The sequence below is a fragment of the Vombatus ursinus genome, unplaced genomic scaffold, assembly GCF_900497805.2.
Source record: "Vombatus ursinus unplaced genomic scaffold, bare-nosed wombat genome assembly UNPS02011916.1, whole genome shotgun sequence".
In the NCBI taxonomy this organism is placed as follows: Eukaryota; Metazoa; Chordata; class Mammalia; order Diprotodontia; family Vombatidae; genus Vombatus; species Vombatus ursinus.
Window position 1 is genome coordinate 4,108,174 of NW_020951694.1, and position 25,092 is coordinate 4,133,265.

At 39.2% G+C, this 25,092-nt stretch overlaps 1 protein-coding gene across 5 annotated transcripts in view; it reads left to right on the forward strand.

The window, feature by feature from the left end:
* Positions 1 to 11,167, forward strand: part of PIK3R5 (phosphoinositide-3-kinase regulatory subunit 5) — an 83,200-nt gene extending 72,033 nt beyond the window's left edge. For all 5 annotated transcript variants that reach the window (XM_027857203.1, XM_027857206.1, XM_027857204.1 and 2 more), the window contains 5 exons: positions 7,634 to 7,710; positions 8,278 to 8,371; positions 8,567 to 8,649; positions 9,267 to 9,379; positions 9,574 to 11,167. In XM_027857203.1, coding sequence (XP_027713004.1) covers positions 7,634 to 7,710; positions 8,278 to 8,371; positions 8,567 to 8,649; positions 9,267 to 9,379; positions 9,574 to 9,721 — 515 coding nt within the window. In that variant the 3' untranslated portion in view covers positions 9,722 to 11,167. The remainder of the gene's footprint in view (positions 1 to 7,633; positions 7,711 to 8,277; positions 8,372 to 8,566; positions 8,650 to 9,266; positions 9,380 to 9,573) is intronic.
* The last annotated feature ends 13,925 nt before the right edge of the window (positions 11,168 to 25,092 follow it).

A 25,092-nucleotide genomic window follows, 5' to 3' on the forward strand; every position in this document is an offset into this window, starting at 1 on the left:
CTGGAAGTTAGGAGACCTGGATTCTAGCTTCAGCTCTGCTATTTATTTAACACCTGTGCAATTTAAGGCAAATCTCATCCTCACTATTTTCTGTACAATGAGAGAATTGGACAACAGCATTTCTTTCATCTCTAACATTCCATGGAAAAACTGACTCCTGGAGGAAGTGTTACAGACACATTCAAAAATAATGGTAGGAGACTTTCAGCAAAATGGTGGAGTCGTATCTAAGTAGGCCCCATGTATCCCCTCAAAACAATGACAAATATGCCAAAAATTGTAAAAGAACAACAAACAGAAGAGGGGAAAGGAAAGAAACACTTACAGGAAAACAAACAAAACCTGAAGAGCTGAATAAGCAAGAAAGAGACCCTAATTAACCAATAAATGTGTCAAGATCAATAAATGCTTTAATATCAAAGAATATGAGGAAAAATCTGTGGTCAGAAAGAATGAGTCTCACAACTCATGGAATGAAATTATTTACCACAAATAAATAATACTCAAATAATCCAATCCAGTCAACATTTATTAAGCACCTACTATGTGCCAGGCACTGTGTTAAGTGCTGGGGATACCATTAATAAAAAGAAAGTCCCTGCCTTCAAGGAGCTTACAATCTAATGAGGGGAGGGAAAACAAAATTATGCAGGAAGCTGGGGGGGGAGGAGGTGGAGGGCTGGAAAACCAGGGAATATCTTATTCCACAGAGTTAAAACCAAGGCAGAGTTGCAGATGAAGAGTAGAGTGAGTCAAAAGGTCTGCTCTCTGCCCTTTATAAAGGAAAGCATTGGGAAGAGGTTGGTACTCCACCCTCCACTCAGAAGGGAGATGAGGCTAAGGGAGGTAGTGTCAGTCAAGGCTGGAGTAACAGCATGCTGATGAGATTAGAGGAGAAGGAGCATCCTGTTCTATAGAATTAAAACTAGGCACAGTAACAGATGCAGGGTAGAGAGGAGTTTGGGAAGGACAAGGGAGCTTCCTAAATTATACTCTTATCTGAGGTACATAGAAAAAGGTAAGCAAATATCAAAACATCTATATCAATAAAAATAGAATCTTGGGATTGTTTTTTGATGTGGGAGGGTAAGGGAGAGTGAAAAGTCGAGGTAGTGACTGGAAGGATGGTGATGTCCAAGACAGAAATATTATTTGTCCAAGACTGAAATGATATTTGGGGAAAGGAGAAGGTATTCAGTTCTACGAACATTTTCAAACAAGATCATCAAACTGTCAACCACCATATGAAAGATTGCTCTAGTTAAGTGTTGTCAGACTCAAATAGAAATAAGGGCCACTAATCCATACATAAAGATCTCTGTGGGTCACATATTGACTTAGTTTTAGAATATCATGTTTAAAATATCATTTTTTATTATTTTTTAATTTATTTTGTTAATTATTTCCCAATTAAATTTTAATCTGGTTTTGATCATGTTTGGGAGTGTTGTAGACTGCATACCAACTATGGGCCACATGTTTGACACCTCTGCTCTAAATTACTCCCAAGCACGCACATAAAATATTATCAATTCAAAGAATGCTCCCACCCTCCCAGATGCAATAAGCAATACAAACTGAAAAGACTGAGAGTTCACCTCATATTCATTAAATTAGCAAAAATGGCAAAGTATGGAAACAGTGAATTTTGTGAGGACTATAAAAAGATAGGAACATTAATACTCTATTTGTGAAACTGTGAATTGGTCTAATCATTCTGGAAGGCAATTTGGAATTACGCAAGAAAAATCACTGAACTAACCATACCTTTGATCCAGAGATCCTGCTGGTAAGTCTATACCCCAAGGAAGTCAAAGACAAAAAGAGAAGTCTCATATATTTGGAGAAATACATTTGGAGAAAAAAAATGGAAATTATATAGGGCCCATCAGTTGGAAAATGTCAAAACAAATATTAGTATAGGAATGTAATGGAATATTATTCTCTGTAAGAAATTAGGCATGTGACGAATTTGGGGAAATACAGGGAATAGTATGAACTGATGAAGAGTGAAGTAGTCAATTATTAAGCACCTAGTATGTGCCTAGGCTCTGTCCTAGGTACTAGGGATACTGATACAAAGATGAAGTGACCCCAACCTTCAGGCAATTTACAGTAGACCAAAACAATATGTACACCTATTATCATGGATGGTATGCAGTCTGCTATACCTGATCAGAACCAGATTAAACTGTATACACAAAAAGAGAAAATACAAAATATATACAACATAAACGAGGCAATTTTGGAGGAGAGGTAGTAGTATCTGGGGAGAATCAGAAAGGCCTCATTTAGGAGGTAGTACCTGAGCTGAGTTTTGAAGGAACTAAGGATTCTAAGTAGTGATGAGGAGAAAGTACATTTCAGGCATGGACACAGCCTGTGAAAGGCTTGAAGACAAGAAATGCAATCCTTATGTAAGGAAGAGCAAGAAAGGCCAATTCGCTGGATTGATTGTAAAGTGTATGAAGGAGAATGATATGTAATAAACCTGGAAAGTTAGGTTGGAGCCTGGTTGTGAAGGGTTTTACAAGCAGAAAAGTTTGTATTTGATCCTAGAGACAATAGGAAACTGGTGAAGTTTATTGATCAAAAGAGTGATGATTTATTATACATTCCTGCTCTGAGCTTCAGTTTCCTCATCTGTAAAATGGGGATAATAATACCTACTTAACCTTACAGGGTTGTTAAGAGGCTCAACTCAGATAACATATGTAAACATTTCGCACATTTTAAAGTGCTATATAAATGTCAGGTTCTATTCTGAATTGATAAGAGCTAAAAAAAAATCACATAAAAAGTAGAGAATGGGAAATTATATTTGTTTAAAGTTGTATATAGGAGATGAATTTGTAACCAGACAATATTAAAAAAAATTTTTTAATGCTACTTCAATTATAATAAAAAAGCTTTTGCATTAATAAAACAAATGCAGCTAGAATAAAAAGAAAATATATGAATTGGGGGAAAAACTTCACAAAAAACATCTCTTATAAAGATATGACATCTCAAATATACAAGGAATTTGAATATATTTGTTATCTTGTATCATTCTCCAGTAGATAAGAGCTTTAAACAAACTTCTTAAAAGAAAAACAATCTATCAGCAGCTGTCTAAAGATGTTCTCAAAATTGCTAATCATAGAAATGAAAACTAAAACAATCTGATCACCTCATACATAACAGGTTATCAGAAACATAATTTTGATAAGGATTTAGAAAAACACATTAAATCACTATATATATGGAGGCTATTATATATTATATATAGTTATATATTATAATAGTTATATATTATAACTATTATAAAACCAATTTGGAATTTTGTAAGACAAGTTACAAAACTGTTCAGACCTTTTTATCCAGCTGTTATTGGGGATATATCCTAAGTAGGTTATTAATAACAAGGAAATATTTACTTTTATGAAAATATTCATTGCATCACTTTTTATAATACAAAAAATTTGGAAACTGTCTGATAATTGGAGAATGAGTCAACAAATTATAGTATATGGATCAAAAATATTGCTACTAGCCTTTTCCTTATTTTGTTTTTATTAGGTATTTTATTTTTCCCCAGTTACATGTAAAAACAATTTTTAACATTTGTTTTTAAAACTTTGAGTTCCAAATTCTCTCCCTCCCTCCCCACCCCGACCCATTGAGAAGACAAGCAATTTGATACAGTTTATACATGTGTAGTTATGGAAAACATTTCTGTAATAGTCATGTTGTAAAAGAAAACATAGACCAAAAAAAACTCTCAAGAAAAATAAAGAAAAACAAAGTATCCTTCAATCTGTATTCAGATACCATCAGTTCTTTCTCAGGGGATGGAAAGCATTTTTACCATAAGTCCATCAGCGTTGTCTTGGATCATTGTATTGCTGAGAATAGCTAAATCATTCACAGCTGATCATCTTATAATATTGCTGTTACTTTGTACATGGTATTTTTCACTTTGCATCAGCTCATGCAAGTTTCTCCAGGCCTTTTCGAGAGCATCCTGCTTATCATTTTTCATAGCACAATAGTATTTCATCATAGTCACATACCACAACTTGTTCAGCCATTCCCCAGTTGTTGGGCAGCCCCTCAATTTCTAATTCTTTGCTTCAGAAAAGAGCTGTTTTGGGATACAGACCTAGTAGTGATTTTGCCAGGTCAAAGGGTATGCATGGTTTTATAGCCCTTTGGGCATAGTACCAAATTGCCCTACAGAATGGTTGAATCAGTTCACAACTCCACCAACAGTGCATTAATGCCCCATTTTCCCCACATTCCTTCTACCATTTGTAATTTTTCTTTTCTGTACTATTAGCCAATCTAAATGGTATGAGGTAGTAGTACCTCAGAAGTGTTTTAATTTGCATTTCTCCAATCAATAGTGAGTTAGAGTATTTTTTCATATGACTATAGATAGCTTTGATTACCTCATCTGAAAACTGTTCATATCATTTGATAATTTGTCACCTGGGGAATGGCTCTTATTTTTATAAATTTGACTCAGTTTTCTACATGTTTGAGAAATGAGGGCCTTATCAGAGAAACTTGCTTCAAGAATTTATTTTCACAGTTAATATTGCTAGCTATATGTCCCTCCATCCTATCCTCCGCCCCATTTATTCTATTTTGTCCTTTCACCCTATACCTCCTCAAAAGTATTTTGCTTCTGACTACACCTTCCCCCAGTCTGTTCTCCCTTTTAAATCTTCCCCCTCCTCTCCTTCACCTCCTACTTTCCTGTAGGGTAAGATAGATTTCTATACCCAACTGAGTGTGTATGTTATTCCCTCTTTGAGCCAGTTCTGATGAAAAGTTCACTCATTCCCCTTCACCTCTCCTCTCTTCCCCTCCACTATAAAAGCTTTTTCTTGTCTGTTTTATGTGAGATAATTTACCCCATCCTATCCCTCCTTTTCCCTTTCTCCCAGTACATTCCTGTCACACCTCTTAATTATATTTTTTTAAGATATCATCTCTTCATATTCAATTCGCACCTGTGCCCTCTGTCTATATGTACTCCTAACTGCCCTAATAATGAGAAAGTTCTTGTGAATTACACGTATCATCTTCCCGTGTAGGAATGTAAACAGTTTAACCTTATTAAGTCCCTTATAATTTCCCTTACCTGTTTACTTTTGTATGCTTCTCTTGAGTCTTCTATTAGAAAGTCAAAATTTCTAATCAGTGCTGGTCTTTTCATCAAAAATGGTTGAAAGTCCTCTATTTCATTGAATGTCCATTTTTTCCCCTGAAGGATTATACTCAGTTTTGCTGGGTAGGTGATTCTTGGTTGTAATCCTAGCTTCTTTGCCCTCTGGAACATCATATTCCAAGCCCACTGATCCTTTAATTTAAAAGCCACTAAATCTTGTGTTATCCTGACTGTGGCTCCACAATACTTAATTCTTTCTGGCTGCTTGCAATATTTTCTCCTTGACCTGGGAACTTTGGAATTTGGCTAAAATATTCCTGGGGGCTCATCACCTTTTTTTAGGAGGTGATTGGTAGATTCTTTTGATTTCTATTTTACCCTCTGGTCCTATAATAACAGGGCAGTTTTCCTTAATAATTTCTTGAAAGATGATGTCTAAGGGGGCAGCTAGGTGGCACAGTGGATAGAGCACCAGCCCTGAAGTCAGGAAGACCTGAGTTCAAATCCAGCCTCAGATCAAACACTTGACACTTACTAGCTGTGTGACCCTGGGCAAGTCACTTAACCCCAACTGCCTAGAAAAACAAAAACAAAAACAAAAACAAAACAAAAAGATGATGTCTAGACTCTTTTTTTGATCATGGCTTCCAGGTAGTCCAATAATTTTTAAATTATCTCTCCTGGGTCTATTCTCCAAGTTAGTTGTTTTTACAATGAGATATTTCATATTGTCTTCTATTTTTTTCATTCTTTTGGCTTTGTTTATTGTTTCTTGATTTCTCATAAAGTCATTAGCTTCCATTTGCTCCATTTTAATTTTTAAGGAATTATTTTCTTCAGTGAGCTTTTGAACCTCCTTTTCCATTTGGCCAATTCTACTTTTTAAGGCATTCCTCTCCTCATTGGCTTTTTGTACCTCTTTTACCATTTGGCCTAGTCTATTTTTTGAGGTGCTGTTTTCTTCAGTATTTTTTGTGTCTCCTTTACCATTCTGTTAACTCTTTTTTTCATGATTTTCTTGCATCACTCTCATTTCTCTTCCCAATTTTCCTCTATCTCTCTTATTTGATTTTCAAAATCCTTTATGAGCTCTTCCATGGCCTTCCAAGCACTATCCCAAGCTTCAGGGGTTTTGTGCAGCTGTTTTCAGAGATACTTCTAGGGACTTGTAAGTTTTCAGTTCTTCTAAGGTGGTATGATCTTAGGAGAGGTGTGTTTACTTTTCTCCTGGCCTGTGTTCTGGTCTGTGAGTGATCACAAGCACTTTTTTTTGCCCTGGAACTGTGAGGGGGGTCCCTGTTCCACTATGGCTGCAAACTCTGCTGTGCTAGTGCTCCTCCTCACCCTGAGACTACCACCCAGGACTGCCACCTGGATCTGGGTATGGGCAAAGCAACTGAGTCTGCCTCAGTCCTAGCAAAGAGACCCCTGTAATCTCCTTCTGACCAGTTGTTTGATCCCCTTGGTGCCTGTGGGCTGAGAGCTTCAGAAGCACCTGCTGCCACTGCTGATTCAATGGCTCCCAAGGTCTGCTCCTGGTTTGTTGGGGCCAGGACTATGCTGGCACAGCCTGCATTGGATTGTGCTCCCCTCTCACCTCAGTATGAGAGACCTTTCCTCCTGACCTTCTAAGTTGTGGGTTGAGGGGTCTGGAAATTGCTACTGCTTCAACTGATTTATTCACCCCAAGGCCTGCTCATGGTTTACTGGGTGGTATGAACTTTTAAAAGAGACATCTCTCCTTTTTTCTTAAAGAAATGAAAAACTACCAGAGTGTAAAGTTGCATGTTTTATCAAGCAAAATTATTCCTTTATTTTATTTGGGAAGTTTGTATATTCTAAGAGATTTGGTTGGTTTTATGTTCAAGGTATGAATGATGTTTTGAAATGAAATTTAACAATTAAAATCTTTTAGCACATAAAACACTATCAGTTGAGAGAGGGCATCCACCTTCCCATGCACAATAAATAAACATAAAGAAAAAAACTGCAGGGTTGAGGTCATTTCAACTTGTATTAAGTTCTTCTTGATTTCCCGTCCAATTTCAATAGGACAGCAACTGATTTCTTTCAGGTTCTGTGTCTTTGGATTCTTTTACTTGTAGTCATTCTCATTAGCTACTCTTAATGGGCAGGGATTGGTGAGACTCTGAGACCAGGCGAGTGAGTGATGGAGGCTCTGAGGGAATGCCTGTCTGGATCTGGCCCGGTTTCCAAAGACTGTGATTCAGCAAATCAAGAACAATTCCTTAAAGCAAAGAGAGTTTTCATGGGGCATAAGGTGTGACTTCCTGGTAGCAGAAGGGGAGAAAAGGGTCTAGATTTAAGAGGAAGGGTCTGTTGAGGCCTGCAGTGGGGGGTATAAGGAAGGAGAGGAAGGAGGGGTGAGTAGAATCATGAGGCATCTGTGGATGTGGCTGTGGAGAGAAGGGAAAGGCATGTTTGGATTGAAAAGTTTGGATCTGTATTATACAGGTCCTGGCAGTAAACGGCTGGGCATTGATGGAGACCGAGAAGCCATCCCACTTACACTACAGATTATCTACAGCAAGGTAAGGGGTGACCCTAAAATTTTCTCCACCCTCTAAATTCTGAGCCAATGCAAGAATTGGGAACTGCTTCTCTCTCTGACTTTTCTTTGAGCAGAGATTTTATTCTGGGCCATGCCCTTTGCTTTTTCTGGATTTTAATTCCTGAGTCTAGAAAATTTCTAGTTCCATCTCTACATATGTGACCTTGACCAAATCCCTTCATATATCTGGGTCTAAAATGCAGGAGTTAGACTAGATTGTCTTTAAGCTTCCTTTAAATCATCACCTTCTATAGTTTTATGACACTGAGGTAAAAATAACTTAAGAAATTTACAAAATAATATTAATATATGTGACTACAAACTAAATACATAAGTGTTTAGTGAAGAGGCCTCAAACAAGAAAAACTTGCTGGGAAAATATCACTGCTGGATCACTATTGGATTAAACCACTTACATTCATACACCATAATGGTCAGGATCATTATCTCTGTTTGTAAATGTTAACTGGCGATTGGGTGTGCATTTGGAGTGGGGCTGAAGGGCCTTCTTGGAGCTGAGCTTGGCTACTTTTATCTGGTTTTATAGGGGGCCATTAGTGGGCGGAGCCGCTGGAACAATATGGAGAAAGTATGTACTTCTGTCAACCTTAACAAAGCCTGCAGGAAGTTGGAGGAGCTAGGTAAGTGAAACTGGATTGAGTTGGGGGTAAGAGTCATGTACTTGGCAGGGTCAGTGGCTGCTAGGAGTCAACTCCTCAGTTCTCTGGGAGCCAACCCTAACTCTCTTTCTCTTTCACCGCCTATTGTACATTGACCAGGAGCAAAGGGTAGCTCCAGAGCATGAGCTCGTGACTTGAGAATTCTTTCTTGTTTAGATTCTAACATGGAATCTCTGACCTTGACCCTGACTGAAGTGGTGAAGAGACAGAACTCTAAGTCCAAGAAGAGCTATAACCAGGTATTACCATCCTTTGTCTCTTTGGCCTCCATTCCACTCTAACTCTCATACACAGGTGGCCAGCAGAAGTCTGGGGGACATCAGGGAATGAAGTGAGAGAAAGGAAATGAAGTCAAAGTCATATATGTAATCATGTGTAGGAAAGGAAATATGAAGGCACATGTGGGGGAATGATTTGTAAGCTGTCTGTTTTGTTGGAAAATCTCCAGGTCAAAGACTAAAAGAAGTTCAAGCTCAGGAAATTTTGAAAATTTTGGTTAGCTCCAATTTTCTGTTTTCCTGCCTTTCTTTCTAAAGGCTTTAAAGGTACACCAGGACCCAAGAGCAAAGAGAGAGAGAGAGAGAGAGAGAGAGAGAGAGAGAGAGAGAGAGAAACCTTTGGGTCAAGTTGTCAGTCTCATTCTTTCTGGCCCTGATTCTTTGGACTGTATGTCAAATAGGTAGATGAGTCTAGGTTTCCATGGAAAAAAGTTAGGCAGATGCCCATAGAAAGATGAGGGGATCTTGAAGAAAGAGAGGTTAAGTCAAGGATCCCTGATTGGGCTTTGGCAATTCCACCTCCCTTTCCCCTGACCCTGGCTTGGTTATTGAGTCACTGATCCAAAGCTTCTCCACAGATCAACACATCACAGATTAAAGTGGACAAGGTACAAATCATTGGCTCCAACAGCTGCTCCTTTGCTGTTTGTCTGGATCAGGATGAGCGAAAAATCCTCCAGAGTGTGGTCAGGTAATGGAAGAAGGGGTCCATAACTTTGCCCCAGAAAAAACTACAGCTGTGTGTTGGGGGAGGAGTTGGTTGCATGTGCCCCACGTCTCTCCTTTCTCCCAAACTAACCCATCTCTCACAACTGAGTTGGAAGAGGGGTGGGACTAGAGGAGGTTACTGTCAAATCCTTCCCTGAGCCAAGGCCTCCCCAACAGGTGTGAAGTCTCTCCCTGCTACAAATCTGAGAACAGCAGCCTTTGCTCACAGCCCAAGAGACTTTCTTTCCTACCACCTCAAAACTCACCTGACCTCTGCTCCTTCCTGTGTTTACCCATCATGACCTTCAGTGGAGCTCTGCCCTAACACAGCAAACTCAAGATCTTCATCTGGACTTGATACATCACAAGGAAGCATGGACCCCCGCCTCCCAAACTAGAGCCCTCCCAGTCCAGAGTGCCACACTGGCAATTATGGCTTTTCCTACAGAGAATGCAATTCATTCCTGATGATGTTTTTGGTTTTTTCCCAGCAGGACAAAGACAGAAACCTTTAGCCCTGTAGGGAGAGATTGTCTTCTGCTCATAAAAGTATGCTTTATATGGGAGGGGGAAGAGGAGGTATGAAGATGGTAAGGGTTAAGTCCATCTTTCCTTCTATGTAGGTGAGTGACTTTAAGCAAGTCATTTAGCCTCTCTCTGGGCCTTAATGCTCTCACCTATTAAATGGAGAATAACTTACCCCTCCCTAAAGCTAGGCACCGGAACATATAATCTGGCTCTAAAATCTATGATTTTTGTCTCGGGGCCTGGCTGTTCCTAAGTTATGTGCCTTGGATGTTGTATAGCCTTTGAATGCTAGTGCTCTCTTCTTTTATTCCAGACCCTGGGTTGAGAGGCTGAGAAGGAATGGAGAACAAATAGGTGGGGAACTGTGTCCTAGAAGGTTATTCAGGCTCCACCCCACTGCCTTTTCAGCACTCTTATTCTCTGAAGAAATGCATATCGAGGTTCTAACAAGTGCCTAGCATTATTTTAAAGGTTGGAGAAGACATGAGATATGTAAAGAGTTTACATTATACTTGGAGAGACAAGATAATACATGACATACTTTGTGTGCAACAGTAGATTAATAATATGGTTAAATGTATAGTTAATAATTAAGAATATAGTGAAGAATTAATGGCACCTCAGTCTAACTATAAACAACTCACTATAGTGGGGAGTTTAGTCTAAGGCAGCTCCATCTTAGCCTGATCTATGGAGATTTATTAGAAAGCACCAAAAAAAGATCTTGTTATACTAAAGCTTCACCTGTATCAAAGTCCTGTACCATGGTTCCAGAGCTTTGTATTTAGGTTCTATTGTACTGTATCGCTCTTATGTACAAAGAGTCTACATAATGTACATTATGTTCCTTCCTCATAGGTGCTTTTGGTAGAAAAGGGACTCCAAACCAGGATGGTTAAACCTGGAGAAAAGAAGTATTTGAAGGACTATCATGTGAAAGAGGGTCTGAGAGAATAGTCTTGTTTTGTTTGACCACAGAAGGCAGAACTAGCAGCAATAGGTAGAAGTTGTTTAGAGGCCAATTTTAGCATGATCTAAGAAAATGTTTCCTACCAGAACTCTACATATAATAGGTACTTAATAATGTTTTTTGTATTTCATCGTACGTACAGTAGAAACATGACATACAAGTCCTACCTTTGATATTTCCTGACTGGGGGACCCCTAAGTAAATCATTTAACCCCTCAGTGCCCCCAGGTAACCTCTAGAACTTTTTTTTTTTGGTGAGGCAATTGGGCAATTGGGGTTAAGTGACTTGCCCAGAGTTACATAGCTAGTAAGTGTCATGTGTCTGAGGGCAGATTTGAACTCAGATCCTCCTGACTCCAAGGCTGGAGCTCTATCCACTGTGCCACCTAGCTGCCCCTTCTAAAACTCTTAAGTTGCACAGCTGTTGTCAATCTTCAGTTGAGGGAATTTCCACATAAGGAGTTCCCTACACCAAGGAGATCATAGGTCCATTTAAAAAAAAAAAAAAAAGACCATCCAGAAGTAGACTCCCTGGGATGGTAAGGGCTTATAGATCTCTGGTGGACTTCATGCAGAAGCTACATAACTTGTCAGAGATGATGTAGAAGAGATCGTTTCCTAGGTATGAGTTGGACTAGAGAGTCTGCAAATTCTGATGGAATTTAAAATTAAAAATCCATCCCTTACTTGAAGAGATAAATCTTTAAAGTGGAGAGTAGGTTTTAGCTAGGTAGAAAAAAGGAGGAGGCAGGACAAGAGTAGGGAGGAATAATGTGAGCAATAGCCAGGTACAGGATTTCCTCTCCAATTCTGAGTAATTTTTATGGCTGTTTAATTCAACCATTCTTTATTAAAGTGTCAAGTTTATGCCAAGAACTGTACTGGTGCTAGAAATACAAATATGATATGAATATGATACCCAATCTCTTCACCCCTCCAACCTTCTTATTCTCTCTGGGCTCTCACTCAAGCAGTTTGCATTCATTCTGGACAGGTCTGGCATTCCTGGAAGAGCAACCCACTGCTATAATTCATTCTCTCAGGAATCTAAAGGTTACCCTATTGGGAAACTAGGGTACTCCTACCGTACACTATAGCTGCTAAGCCCCCACCATTGTGCTTCCCATTTAACAAAGCAACCAATTTAACTCCATTAACTCTTAATTAGAAACACTAGACTCAAAGTGAAGCAGGAATAATAACATAACATTCCACCAAGGAGCACACACACAGTGTTCACGTCGTGGATACTACCATGGTGAGCACAAAGTTAAGAGAACCATAGCAAAGAGGCACTGGTATAGGGAATGAGTATGCCTAGAGCAACTAACAATTCTGGACTTTGGACGTTTTCTTTTGGGAACAATTCCTACAATTCATTGATGGGTGGGGCCACTGATGGCAGCTCCATTTGAGTTAATCCTTTTCTAAGCTTTCAAGGTAGCATTATGTTCTTTCCACAGAAACAGGGACCTTGAGCCTGGGATCTTCAGAGCTTCTTCATGTCTACTCTTTTGACTAGACTGAGGAGTTTCCATTTGTCAGACTGTAAGGGACAGTGCAGGAAAAAGCAAAAGGAAAAACAAAAACCTTTCTTCCTTGAATTAGCCCTTCTAAGCAGTAGATGTGAATTGAGTGAATAAAGCATTTATTAAATACTATTAAATACTATGTGCTAAGCACTGGAGATAGTAAGATAATGCAAGTAAAGTAAGTCATGGAAACATAAGAGAGTTAGTCCCTGTTCTCAAGAAGCTCAAATTCTATCTAAGATGGCAGTGCAAGTTCTAAGGTCTCTTCCCAGCCTCAACTAGAAGTCTCTCCTGAGTTACTGGTCCAAAATAAGGTCTCTTAATTAAGATCACTTACTTCTATCACATGAGGATAAACCAAAATCCCCATTTCTGCCATCTATACCACAACTAGGGAATATACGTTTGTCCCAATGTCACCAAACTGGATGAAACCAAACAGGTGGTTACCAAGTGGGAAACAATTTTCCAGTTATTACTTTCAAAGTACTTACTTCAGTCATATGCAAGTTAGATGCTGGAAAACTGGACACTGCAGTCATCTTTAGGTGCCTTTTCTCTGTTGCGCTGCTTTTAAAGTGTTTGTCTCAGAGCTGTCCTAATCTGAAAGAGGTATACCTTTACACAAAATTAAAAATTACATACTCTGTACTGAAGTTACTTATAGCTTGATGTGGGGTGGGAACAAAGGATGCCATGCATACAAATCACTATCTCAAAATAAATAAATAGGAGAGATATGACAGTGCCAGGGGTGGGGAACTTGCTGCAGGTTCCCCAACCCTGGTGTAGACAATGAAATTCAATGAAGCAATAGTCACTTATAGTGTGTGTTGGGGATGGGGTTAGGGAAAGTTTTTTGGAGAAAGCTATACTTGGAAAGAGAGAAGGATGTCTATAGGGGAGGGAATGAGGTAATCTATTTTAGGCAAAGGAGACTGGCCTGTGCAAAGGCACAGGTGTAAGCACAGGATCTGATTGGGCAAGAGATCAGTACATGTGGCCAACTATCGAGTGCACAAGGCAGTACCATGAAAAAGAGTCTCTGTCCCTCACTTCAGTCTTCCATCCCTTCTCATCTTGCTGTTTTGATAGGGTACCAAGTGAAAAGGTGCTATCTGAAGTCCTCACAAGCCTAGGGTTCAAAGTCTGGGAAAGATGCTCCTGAAATGGTTGCTTTTGATATCAGTACTAGTTAAATTACATTGAATCCACTTCTGGAGGATGAGGTATGTAAAGAATCAAGAAAGATAAGAAAAACAAAAGAATTCTGATGTGCCGTTCCCCCTCTGCCTCAACCCCAAACCCATAAGCAAGATATCATCCTAACTTTACATAGTAGACCCAGGGTTTAGAGAGGAAAGTCTTAGATTGATGACTTCTGGGACAGATGAAAACATCCAGCTAGTTCCTGACCTTTTGTTTGTCCAGTCCTGGGTATCCTTGAGCAACCTAACTGCCTCTTGAAAATTTGCATTGGAGCTTTGGGATTCCATAGAGGCAACATGGTGTAAGGGAAAGAACATTGGATTTGGAATCTAAAAATCCAGGTTCAAGTACCAGATCCATTACTTGCTATCCTTGTGACCTTCCTTGGATAATCCATTTCAGTTCTTTGAACTTCAGTTTCCTTGTCTGTAAAATAGAGATAATAATATTTGCACTACAAACTTCACAGGGTCATTGAGCTAAAAAGAGCTAAACTATCCTCTCCCAAGATCAAGGGAAAAATTAGAAATCCTCCGCCATTCACTAGTGAAAATCCAATCCTAGAATTCTACAGCACCTAGTTCATTCCTTTTCTCTTCTGTTTTGGTCCTGTCACTGATCACAGTGTGATATTTCATTGGTCCCTCAGGAAGGTGAAAAGAAAGAAGGTTTAAGTTATTCAGAACCATTCTCCTACTTTGTAACTACTTCATCAACATCCCGTTTTACATGCAGTGTGGTATGGGGAAAAAGCAATAATTCTTGAATAAGAAGATCTGTGTTCAAATACTTCCTCTGATGACTACTATTTATGTGGCCTTGGATAAATCGTTTAACCTTCCTTGGTTTTCAGTTTCCTCATCTGTAAAATGAAAATGTTTGACTAGATGGCTTCTGAGGCTGTACCATCGTATATGCATTAGTAGGCCAAACCTACTAGCCAGAATGGAATTACAGTTTTGTCCTGAAGCTCTCTGCCACTCCAGGCCAAAACCGCTACCTTGAACTGTGCTGTGGTGGGTTTCTTCTCCCCTCCTTTTTTTTGGGCGGAGGGGTAGTTGTGAACATGAAATTCAGATGGCTGTGCCGCATGAAAAACAGACACACACAGAGCAACGACAAAAAAAAAAATTCAGATAGGCATAATAGTTATACTACATTATAATTTGGCATAAATGTTAAGTAGTTTGCTCAATTCAGTTCAACAGCCACTTGTTAAACATTGTTATGTGCCAGGCACTAGGTTTGGGGGCTGCAAAGATAAAATGTTTCACAAACCCTGCCTTCAAGCTGCTTATGGTGTAATAGGAGGAATCATTCACACAAACATGATACAAGGTAGAGTGTGGTTAGTGGCAATAGAGAGATCCGAAACACTCTAGGAAAATTTTGATAAGAAAGAAATATTTTTTTTTAAGAATTCTTTCATCAAGGTGGCGGGTGCGGGGGGGGGGTTGGTATATGGATAATTATCTTGAAATAAGGTTTCATGATGGAAGATGGTGCCTGAGCTAAAAGAAGAATATCAGCTAGGCAGAGATGAGGAGGAAGCAAGTTCCATTCCCAGAATGTGGCCATCAAGAATGTGATGAATCTGGAAAATGCAAGATAATGCTAAGAAATAAGCTAATAGTTTAGTTACAGTAAAAGACAGAGTTCCTGGGTATGTAAAGATGAATAATTAATAAACATTTATTAAGTACCTACTATGTGTCAGGCTCTATGCTAGAGATACAAAAACTGTCCTGTTTTCATTTATGGTCTACACTCACAACAACCAATTGCAACCCTAATTCAAGTGCGTGTCACATTTTGCCTGATCTAATATAACAGACTCTTAACTGGTCTCCTTAGGGGTTTCCAGTCTCCACCACTGGTCTTTAAATCCAGGTAATCTTCTTAATATACCACTCTCTGATAATGCTAACCCTGAATTCAAAAATTACCAGTGGTCTGTTGCCTACTGATTAAACTATAATTCCCAACCCCCACCACTCTGACATTGCTGGTCCTCATTATTTGAGCATAACCCATATTTTCAGCCTTTTCTCATTTTCCTTCTCTTCATACTGTGTTCTAGTCAATCTGGACTACTCTGCAACATCAGTTTTCTTTCTGCCCCATTCTGTTCCTGTCCCCTGTGTGTGAAATTGGTCCTTTCAAACTCCACTCAAGGCCCAATTCACTCAGGTGTCATCTCCTCTCTGAAATTTTCTGGGGTCTCCATTTAGCTCAATGAAAGTAATTCCTCAAAAATCTTATAAGCACTTTGCATGAACCACTCCTTGGCATTTGCCTCACTCTTTTGTTTCATATTTATATCTTGCCCTGACCCCTTTTTAGATTGTAATGTCTGTGACAGCCAGGTGTGCGTCTGTTTCCAGAACTTGCCAACTTCTCGTGCATGCGCACGTAATAAATATTCTTAAATTAAATTCAATGTTCATTCGTGTAATGCACAGTTCAGTAGGCACATTAAGTGGGTGAAATTGCTCCCATTGTTGCTGCTCAGGTCTCCTGCTTTTCAGTTGTATCACCTCACCCAAGGAGGCAGGAACCTCCTTCATAACCTAGCATGTTCAGAAAATTTCAGTGGATACCCTTTTTCCTGACATGCATAGGACCTTTTAATGATTATCCTCACCAGGGTCATCAACTGAGCTCACTTGGCTATTCAGAAGAAAGTATAGGGAGAAAGAGAAAGGTCAATCAAAAGCAGCTATAACCACACTTCCAGGTACTCTAAATATGAAACAGCAGAGTCTCATCATTTGTCTGCACAGAGTCCCTGTCATATGCTTATGGTGAGGTCTTGTGAAAAGAGAAAATATCTACCAAGGTAATCTAGTTCTGTATTTAAAGGTGAGGAAGCTGTCCTTAAAGCTTGATTGGCCCAGGCGGGTAAGGTTCAAGCCCTATTGCTGTTGATGAAGCTCTGGTGGCTTGAGGTTCTGTTGATATGGCTTCCTAGTCACCTAAGGGTCTCCTTTAGCAAGCCGTTGACTTGTTTTTCATGATTTTCTTGCAAAACTCTCAGTTTTTCCTCCGCTTCTCTTACTTGCTTCTCAAAATCCCTTTTGAGCTCTTCCAAATCCTGGGACTGATTCATATTCTTCTTGGAGGCTTTGGAACTTCAGCTTCATTGTCTTTTTCTGGTTATATATTTTGATCTTCTTTGTCACCAAAGTAAGATAATATAGTCTGACTCTTTTTGCGCTGCTTACTCATGATCCCGGCCAATTACTTGAGTTTTAAACTCTTTGTTAAGGTAAAAGTCTGCTTCCAATGTGGAGAATGTACTGTCCCAAGTTTCGGGGGTTTGTACAGCTGTTTTCAGAGATACTTGTAGGGACCTTAAAATTTTCAGTTCTTCCAAGGTGCTATGATAAGGGACGAGGTGTTTTCTCTCTACCACTACAAGAAGCTTCACCACACCAGCATGCGGCCCCAAGACCGCCCCTCAGAACTGTGACCCAGATCCAAGCACCAGTAAAGCAAGAGATTGCTGCCTCAGCACTGGCAAAGAGATTCCTGCAATCCCCCTCTGATCAGCCCCTTGATTCCCCCTCAGTCTATGGGCGGGAAGCTCAGGGAACAGCCGCGGCCCCGGGGGCAGCTGAGACCCAGCTCCTTCTCTCACCGCAGTCACAGACTTTTCCCACTGACCTTCCAAGTTGTCTTTGGCATTCGTGGGTTGAGAAGTCTGGAAACTGCCACAGCTGCCCACAATTCAGCCCTCTGAGAACTCCTCCAGGGTCACTGCGGCCTGTGTGCCCATACTGCATTGCGCTCCTCTCCCAGCCCTGCGCAATATACCTTTCCAATCAATCATCCAGGATGTCTTTGGCTGGAAATTTGTTTCACTCTGTCTTTTTGTGGGTTCTGCTGCTTTAGAGTTTGTTTAAAGTCATTTTTTATAGGTATTTGGAGGGCTTTGGGGGAGAGCTCCAGCAAGTCACTGCTTTCCCTCCGCAAAAAGGCCAACCTGCATGGATTCTGGGCCTTTTACTCTTGGTGGATGTCCTGAGGCCAGCTTCAGTCATCACACCCTACCCTACTAACCAAACACATTTCCATACAGAGATGACAGGGCAAATGGTCTAGGGAGTAGAGAGAACAGAACTAGATAAGGATTCTCTCTTTTGAGGTCAGGGTCAGTGGAGGAATTCTGCCAATGCTTCCCACCACACACAGTTGTTTGTGAGGCATATCAGTGCCCATCAGAAACATCATATACCCTGTTAAATTGAAACCATTATAAGAACAGCAGAGGTTGAGGATTTATTCCATTGTCAATCTGGACATTAGGGATGCCATGTAGTGTTGGGTGTGAGACCATATGATCCCCTTAACTATGGACAAGACTCATGCCCAGTTGGGCTCCTTTTGCCAAATGGATCACCTACATAATAACATGACCTTCAACTTGCTCACAAATCGCTGGTTTCCTCCATCTCAGGCAAGAGATTTGCTCATTTGTCATCAAACAATATCACTCTAGGAATGGGACAATTCTCTGGTCCTGCATTTTCTTGGAACCTTCCTCCAGAAAATTTGCCTAGCAAGAATGGACTGCTTTTGGACACAGTTCCAGGTGATCATCTGTAATCCTCCCTTATTCTTTCACCAACACAAAATTAAAGCCTGCTTCAAGGTTCCTGATACCTCAGGGACTTCCATAAACCCTAGGGACATAGCTTAGGTCCTTCTTTTGTCTGACATGATTCAGACAATTTTTCAGAAAGGGCCTGAGGAACCAAGGGGTGGTATTATTGGAAGATGCCTTGCTTGTATGGTGGAGGGGAAACTGTTGCTCTATAACTATGATAAATTTGTATTTACTTGGAAGAAGGATTTTCCCTAGTTGACATGGTGGTAAACCTGAATTCCTGGATGATGGTAGACAGAATCCTTATCTAATCCCTGTCAAAGAAGAGGATAGTGCAGAACAAATCTTTGTATCACCACTGGTACTCTATAGACCAGGCTTCATGAAAAAGAGTAATGATAAGTCATTCTCCAATTGATAAACGGTCAAAGGATATGAACAGGAAGTTTTCAGGTGATGAAATCAAAGCTATCTATAGGCATATGAAGAAGTATTCTAAATCACTATTGATTATAGAAATGCAAATTAAAACAACTATGAGGTACTACCTTACACCTATCAGATTGGCTAATATGACAGAAAAGGAAAACAATAAATGCTGGAGAAGATGTGGGAAAATTGGGGCACTAATGCACTGTTGGTGGAGTTGTGGAGATCCAACCATTCTGTAGAGCAATTTGGAGCTATGCCCAAAGAGCTATAAAACTCTGCCTACTCTTTGATCCAGCAGTACCACTACTGGGTCTGTATCCCAAAGAGATTTTTTTAAAAAGGGAAAAGGACCTACATGTACAAAAATATTTATAGCAGCCCTTTTTGTGATGGTAAAATATTGGAAATTGAGGGGATGCCCATCAGTTGGGGAATGACTGAACAAGCTGTGGTATATGAATGTAATGAAATACTATTGTGCTATAACAAATGACGAACAGGCAGATTTCAGAAAAAAACTGGACAGACTTGTATGAACTGATGCAAAGTGAAATGAACCAGAAAAACATGTACACAGTATCAGCAACATTGTGTGATGATCAACTATGAATGACTTAGTTCTTCTCAGCAACACAATGATTAAAGATAAGTACAAAGAACTCATGAAGGAAAATGCTATCCACAGCCGGATAAAGAACTGATGGACTCTGAATGTAGATTAAAGCATATTTTTTCACTTTATTCTTTCTCGTGTTTTTTTTTTCCTTTTGATCTGTTTCTTCTTTCACAACTGTGACTAATATGGAAATATTTTTATGTGCTAGCACATGTATAAACTATATCAACCTGCCTACCATTTTCAGAAGAGGGGAGGGCAGGGAGGGAGAAAAATTTGGAACTCAAAATCTTATAAAAATGAATGCTAAAAGTTTTCTTGACATGTAACTGGGGAAAAAATAAAATACTATTTTTTTTTTTTTTGGCTAGGCAATGAGGTTAAGTGACTTGCCCAGGGTCACACAGCTAGTGAGTGTTATGTGTCTGAGGTCACATTTGAACTCAGGTCCTCCTGAATCCAGGGTTGGTGCTCTATCCACTGCGCCACCTAGCTGCCCTTTAAAATACTATTTTAAAAAAATTTAAAAAGACAAGAATGTTAAAAATAAATTTTTTTAAAAAAGAGTAATGACTTCTTAGCTACCTTACTACAAGTGACCCTGATCCATGATGAAGAAACTGCCAGAGATGCCATCACCTGGGCTGTAGCCCTGCTGCATCTGCTCACTGCCACTGCATTATATCAGCAGACCCACTGTGTACTGGAAAGATGTGGTCTTACTTACATAGACAAGATCATTGAGATCTAAGATTCAGTCCTTCCAAAGGAGGGACTGGTAGTTTTGGGGAGATGTTAAACATTTTGTTTATTGTTTGTTATCTTTTTTTGTTTAGTTTTTTCTCCCCCCCCCCATGCTAATTCTACCACTTGGTTGATTACCTCCATTTTATCCTGCATATATCTTGTTTGTCCATAGTTGTTTACATGTTATCTCCCCCATTAGACTGTAAGCTCCTTGAGAGCAGGGATTGTTTTTTGTCTTTCTTTATACTCCCAGTGCGTGCTTAGGTGCTTTTAAAAATGCTCAATAACTTGACTTCTGGGACTGCCTATGCTGTGCTCTTTGCATCCCTGAGATTAAGGGTGGGTAGGCAGTTAGGTGGTCCAATGAATCGGGTGCTAGACTTGGAGTCAGGAAAAACTTAGTTCAACTTCAACCTGAGACATTTACTAGTTGTGACCCTGGTCAAGTCATTTACCCTCTCTCAGCCTCAGTTTCTTCATTTATAAAATAGGGATAATAATAGCACCTACCTCACAGGGTTGTTGTGAGGGACAAATGAGATAATGTATTTAAAGTGCTTTGTAAACCTTAAAGCACTATATAAATGCTAACATTTATTATTAGAGTTATCCAGTAATCACCCTAAAGCCATTTATATGGTAGAAGGAACTCCAGAACAGAAGTGTCAATCACACCAGCAACACCTTCCAAAGAAGACTGAACCAAATTAAAATGTATTTGGAATATTTAATGACACAAATAAAAATATAATATAACAGATATTACATTTTAAAACAAATTCCATATTTAGTCCACAAGGATTTTAGTAGTGCCAGTTTCTATTTGAGTTTAACACCACTGTGCTAGAAAACCTTTGCCTATCAGAGACTGTTATCCTTCCCATCTCCCCACATCACATACACACACACACACACACACACACACACACACACACACACTCTACTCTCTTTCACCACGTGGGTTAGGTTAGTTCTTTCTCAAAACGACATGAAGCTGCTTCCAAGACTAGATTGGCCTAGAAAGCTAAGGCTCAAAAGCACAGGGCCTCTGGTGTTGATGTATCTTTCTGGTTATCTGAGGGCATAAAAAGGCCCCACCAGGCAGCAATCAAGGCCCATCATATTTTGCAAATGTCCCAACTACCTACCTCACTCCCTCCTGTCTTCTGTTGACCAGAATCATTTGGGGATGGAAAAAGGATGGGGACGGTGGTTCATCAGGCTGACTGTTAATATCTTTATTGAGTTCCCTTTCTGTGCTATAACTAAGTAAACCTCCTTTTATTAACTGTTAAATGACCTATTGGACTTAAACACTAGAAGACCAGCCTGAATCAGATCTAGTCCATGACAGCTTGAGTTTACTTTCTCTTTCTCAGGCCTTTTGGAGTCAGAAGTCAGTTTTTTGCGCATTCTTAAAAGGGTGTGCACCACCAAATTTAGTCCTAAGTCTTTTTGATTCCTTGACTGGAGGCTGCCCCTGAAACCTCAGCTTCTTCCTTGCTAAGTCCATACATTGCAAGAGGTTCCCCACTGAACCAGCTGATTGCCACGGCAAAGTCATTCAGCTCCCCCACCACTTTTCCTTGTCTCTCCTCCCTCTCACTCTGTTCTGTCCTGCCAGCTTTAAGTTCCCCGAATGAATAGTCTTAATTAACATTTAGCCTTGAGTCTTCCCCAGTGTGTGGACCACAAAACCTAGAATGTTTAGCAGACAAAGGGCTGGCAGGCAACAAGCATTTATGTGCTAGGCACTGTAAAAAAATGCTGGTGGTGCAAATATAAGCAAAAAGAAAGTCCTTGAGGAGCTTACATTCTAATGGGGGAAAGAATACATAAAAGGGAGCTAAAAAGGGGAAGGGAGAAAGGTACTCACGCAGGGGTATGGTAGTGAAATCCCGACAGTCATAAGCAAGCAGGGGGAAGGAAACTAGCAGACAAATGGATATTCTAGGGTGAGAAGGAAGCTAAGACATGCTGGTGAAGTCTGGAGAATCAGAAGCACAACCAGGAAGAGGATGTAATAATATAAACAATATTATTATAGTCTCACAATTGCTTTATGTATTGATGAGATTTATGTGTCAGCCACCCAGGAGAATATGATAGTAATTACAAATTAAATTTTGTAAACTATAAATATAAATTTATAAATACATATAAATGATTATATTAATATATAAATTGATACATTAATATTTTAATACTGTTTTAAGTCTTTGTCAATGAACACTTGTGAATATTTTGCATTTATCATTTCTTGGGGGGATAGGCCACAGATACCTATCTGATAATTTGTACATTTAATAATATGTGTTTTAAATATATATTTAATAATACATACATTTTAAATAAAGTATATATTTAATAATACAATAATTTGTACATTTAGTACTTTCCCCCCACTTTGGAAAGACCTTAGACATGAGCAAAAACCTAAGCTTTAAGTAATTTTTCCTTGGGGCTCTGGTGTGGGGATTCAAAGAGCAAAAGATTGTGGAAAAAAAGGAGACTAACCACTCTCATTTTAGGTTAGATTCTCCCAGGAAAGAGCACATTCTGACCACATATTTGGGTACAGAGAAAAGGGCCCCTTAGTGGATGAGAGGACTAGTATAAATTTATTACTATTAGACATGACCGTACTTATTTGTAACTACGGAGGGTTCTACTTGGGCAAGGAGAAGAGTCATTGAATGAGTGATGCAAAAAATAGCATCCATGAAATGTTTTTTCAAAAAAAATGTTTATTAAGATGTTTTCAAGACAGAGGCATCAGAGAAGAATAAAACTATTATCATGGAGCAAGGGAGCCTAGATGAGGTCAGATAACACAAATTTATGGTGGACCCAATTGGCATGGTTATACTGTGTAGGGCACTGTGCAAGGTGCTAGTGATTCAAAGACAAAACAAAAAACAGTTCCTGCCCTCAAAGAATACAATCTACTTTGGGGGTGGGGGTGGAATACAACTTGTAAACAGCTAAGTATATACATGAAAATTTTAGGAGGAAGGAGAGAGTACTAATAACTAGGAATGTCAGAAAAGCTTCTCATGGTGGGTGGCACATGAATTGAGCCTTAAAGGAAGCTAAGAATTCTAAGAGGTGGAGGTGAGTAGCAAGTGCATGCCAGTTATGGGGGGAAAGATTATTTGCCTGTTCAGAGGCAAGAGATGGAATTCAGAGTTCAAAGGCCAGTTTGACTGGAACACAGAGTATACAAAGTAGAGTATACAAAGTATGCCTGGAAATGTAAGCTGGAGCTGGTTTATAAAGGGCCAAACAGAGAGGATTTTATCCTAGAGGCAAAAATGAGTCATTAAAGGTTCTTGTACAAAGTAGTGACATGGTCAGGCATACTCTGGGAAGATTATTTTGGTCGTTTATGGAGGGTAGATTAGAACAGGGAGAGACTGGAAGCAACGAATTAAATTAAAATGCTGTTGCAGTAGTTCAGGCAAAAGACAAAGAGGGCTTGAAAAAGGATTGAATCCATAGGAGTGGAAAGAAAGGTAATAAAGATGTTGTGGAGGTAGAATCTATAAGACTTGAAAACTAACTGGAATCAGGAGCAGGGGAAGTGATACAAAGGGAAGAGACAAAGGATGAGTGGAAGGGTGGTGGTACCTTCAATAGAAACAGGAAAGTTTGGAGGAGAGATGGAGTATTGGGGAAGATAATGAGTTCTATTTTGGACATGATGAATTGGAGATGTCCAGAAGTTGATTATGAAAGACTGGAACACAGGAGAAAAAACCAGGAGATAAGTTATCTACATGGAGTTATCTAGAGATGAAAAGAGGGTATAGAGAAAGGAGGACCTAGGACAGACCTTTTAGTAAGGGGTACACCCATGGTTAGGGGGTTGGTGAACAGTGATAAAAGAGTTGAACCAGGAGAGAGCAATGTCATGAAATCCAAGAAGGATAAAATGTTCAGAAAGCAGTATCAAATGCTGCAGAGGTCAAAAAAGAGAAGACTTAAGAAAAGGCCTTCATATATGTGTGTGCATGCACACACATAGAAATTCTAGGGATTGCAGCAAGACAAGAGAAAAAAATTAAAGGCATAAACATCATATGGCATAAAGGCAAAAGAAGAGACAAATTTTTCTCTATTTGCAGACAACATTATGGTTTTCTTAGAAAACCCCAGAAAATCTGCCAACATACTATTTACTAGTTTTAGTAAAATATCAGGTTAAAAATTAAATCCACAAAATTATAATCATTTTCCTACAGCAATAAGAAACCAGAAAAAACAAAAACCTCAGTTCACATTATAGAAAGCTACAGCCTACCGGCAGCTACCCCACCTCCCAATTCCAGCTCCCCTTTATGTTTTGTCTTCCACTAACTGGAATGTAAGCTCCTTGAGAAAAAGGTCTGTCTTGTTTTTTTGTATTTGAATCACTAGGACCTAGGACAGTTAGTAAGCATTTAATAAATGTTCTACCTATCTATCAATCTATTGAGAAATACCTTTCAATATAACTACAAACTACATAAAATATTTGAGCAGCAATAAACTAAGACACACTGAAAATATTCTTTATAAAAATAAAGTCCTAAATAATTAGAACACTATTCATTGTTCATGGTTGAGCTACCCCTATATAATGAATATAATGCCACCTAAATTAATAGATTTAGTGTCAGTATTAATTAAGCTACTTTAGAGAACTAGATAAAATAGTAACAAAATTCATTTAGTGAAACAATAATGTGGGTCAGGGAAAGGAATGAAGGGAACTCATTACTTCTAGGCCTCAAACTATTTTATAGAGCAAGCATCATCAGACCTATTTGTTACCAGTTTAAAAAAAATGGAAAAGTAGATCAGTGGAAGAGGCAAAATAAACAAGATTCAGAAACAATTAAACTTAGTAGCCCAGTGTTTAATAAACTCAATAAACTACCAGGAGGAAAGACCCTCTCTTTGAAAAAAAAAACTGTTTGGAAATATGAAAAGCTATTTGGCAGAAATTATGTTTAGAGCAGCACTATAAACTATTTTCCACAGCAAATTCTTTGTACCGAATATATATATA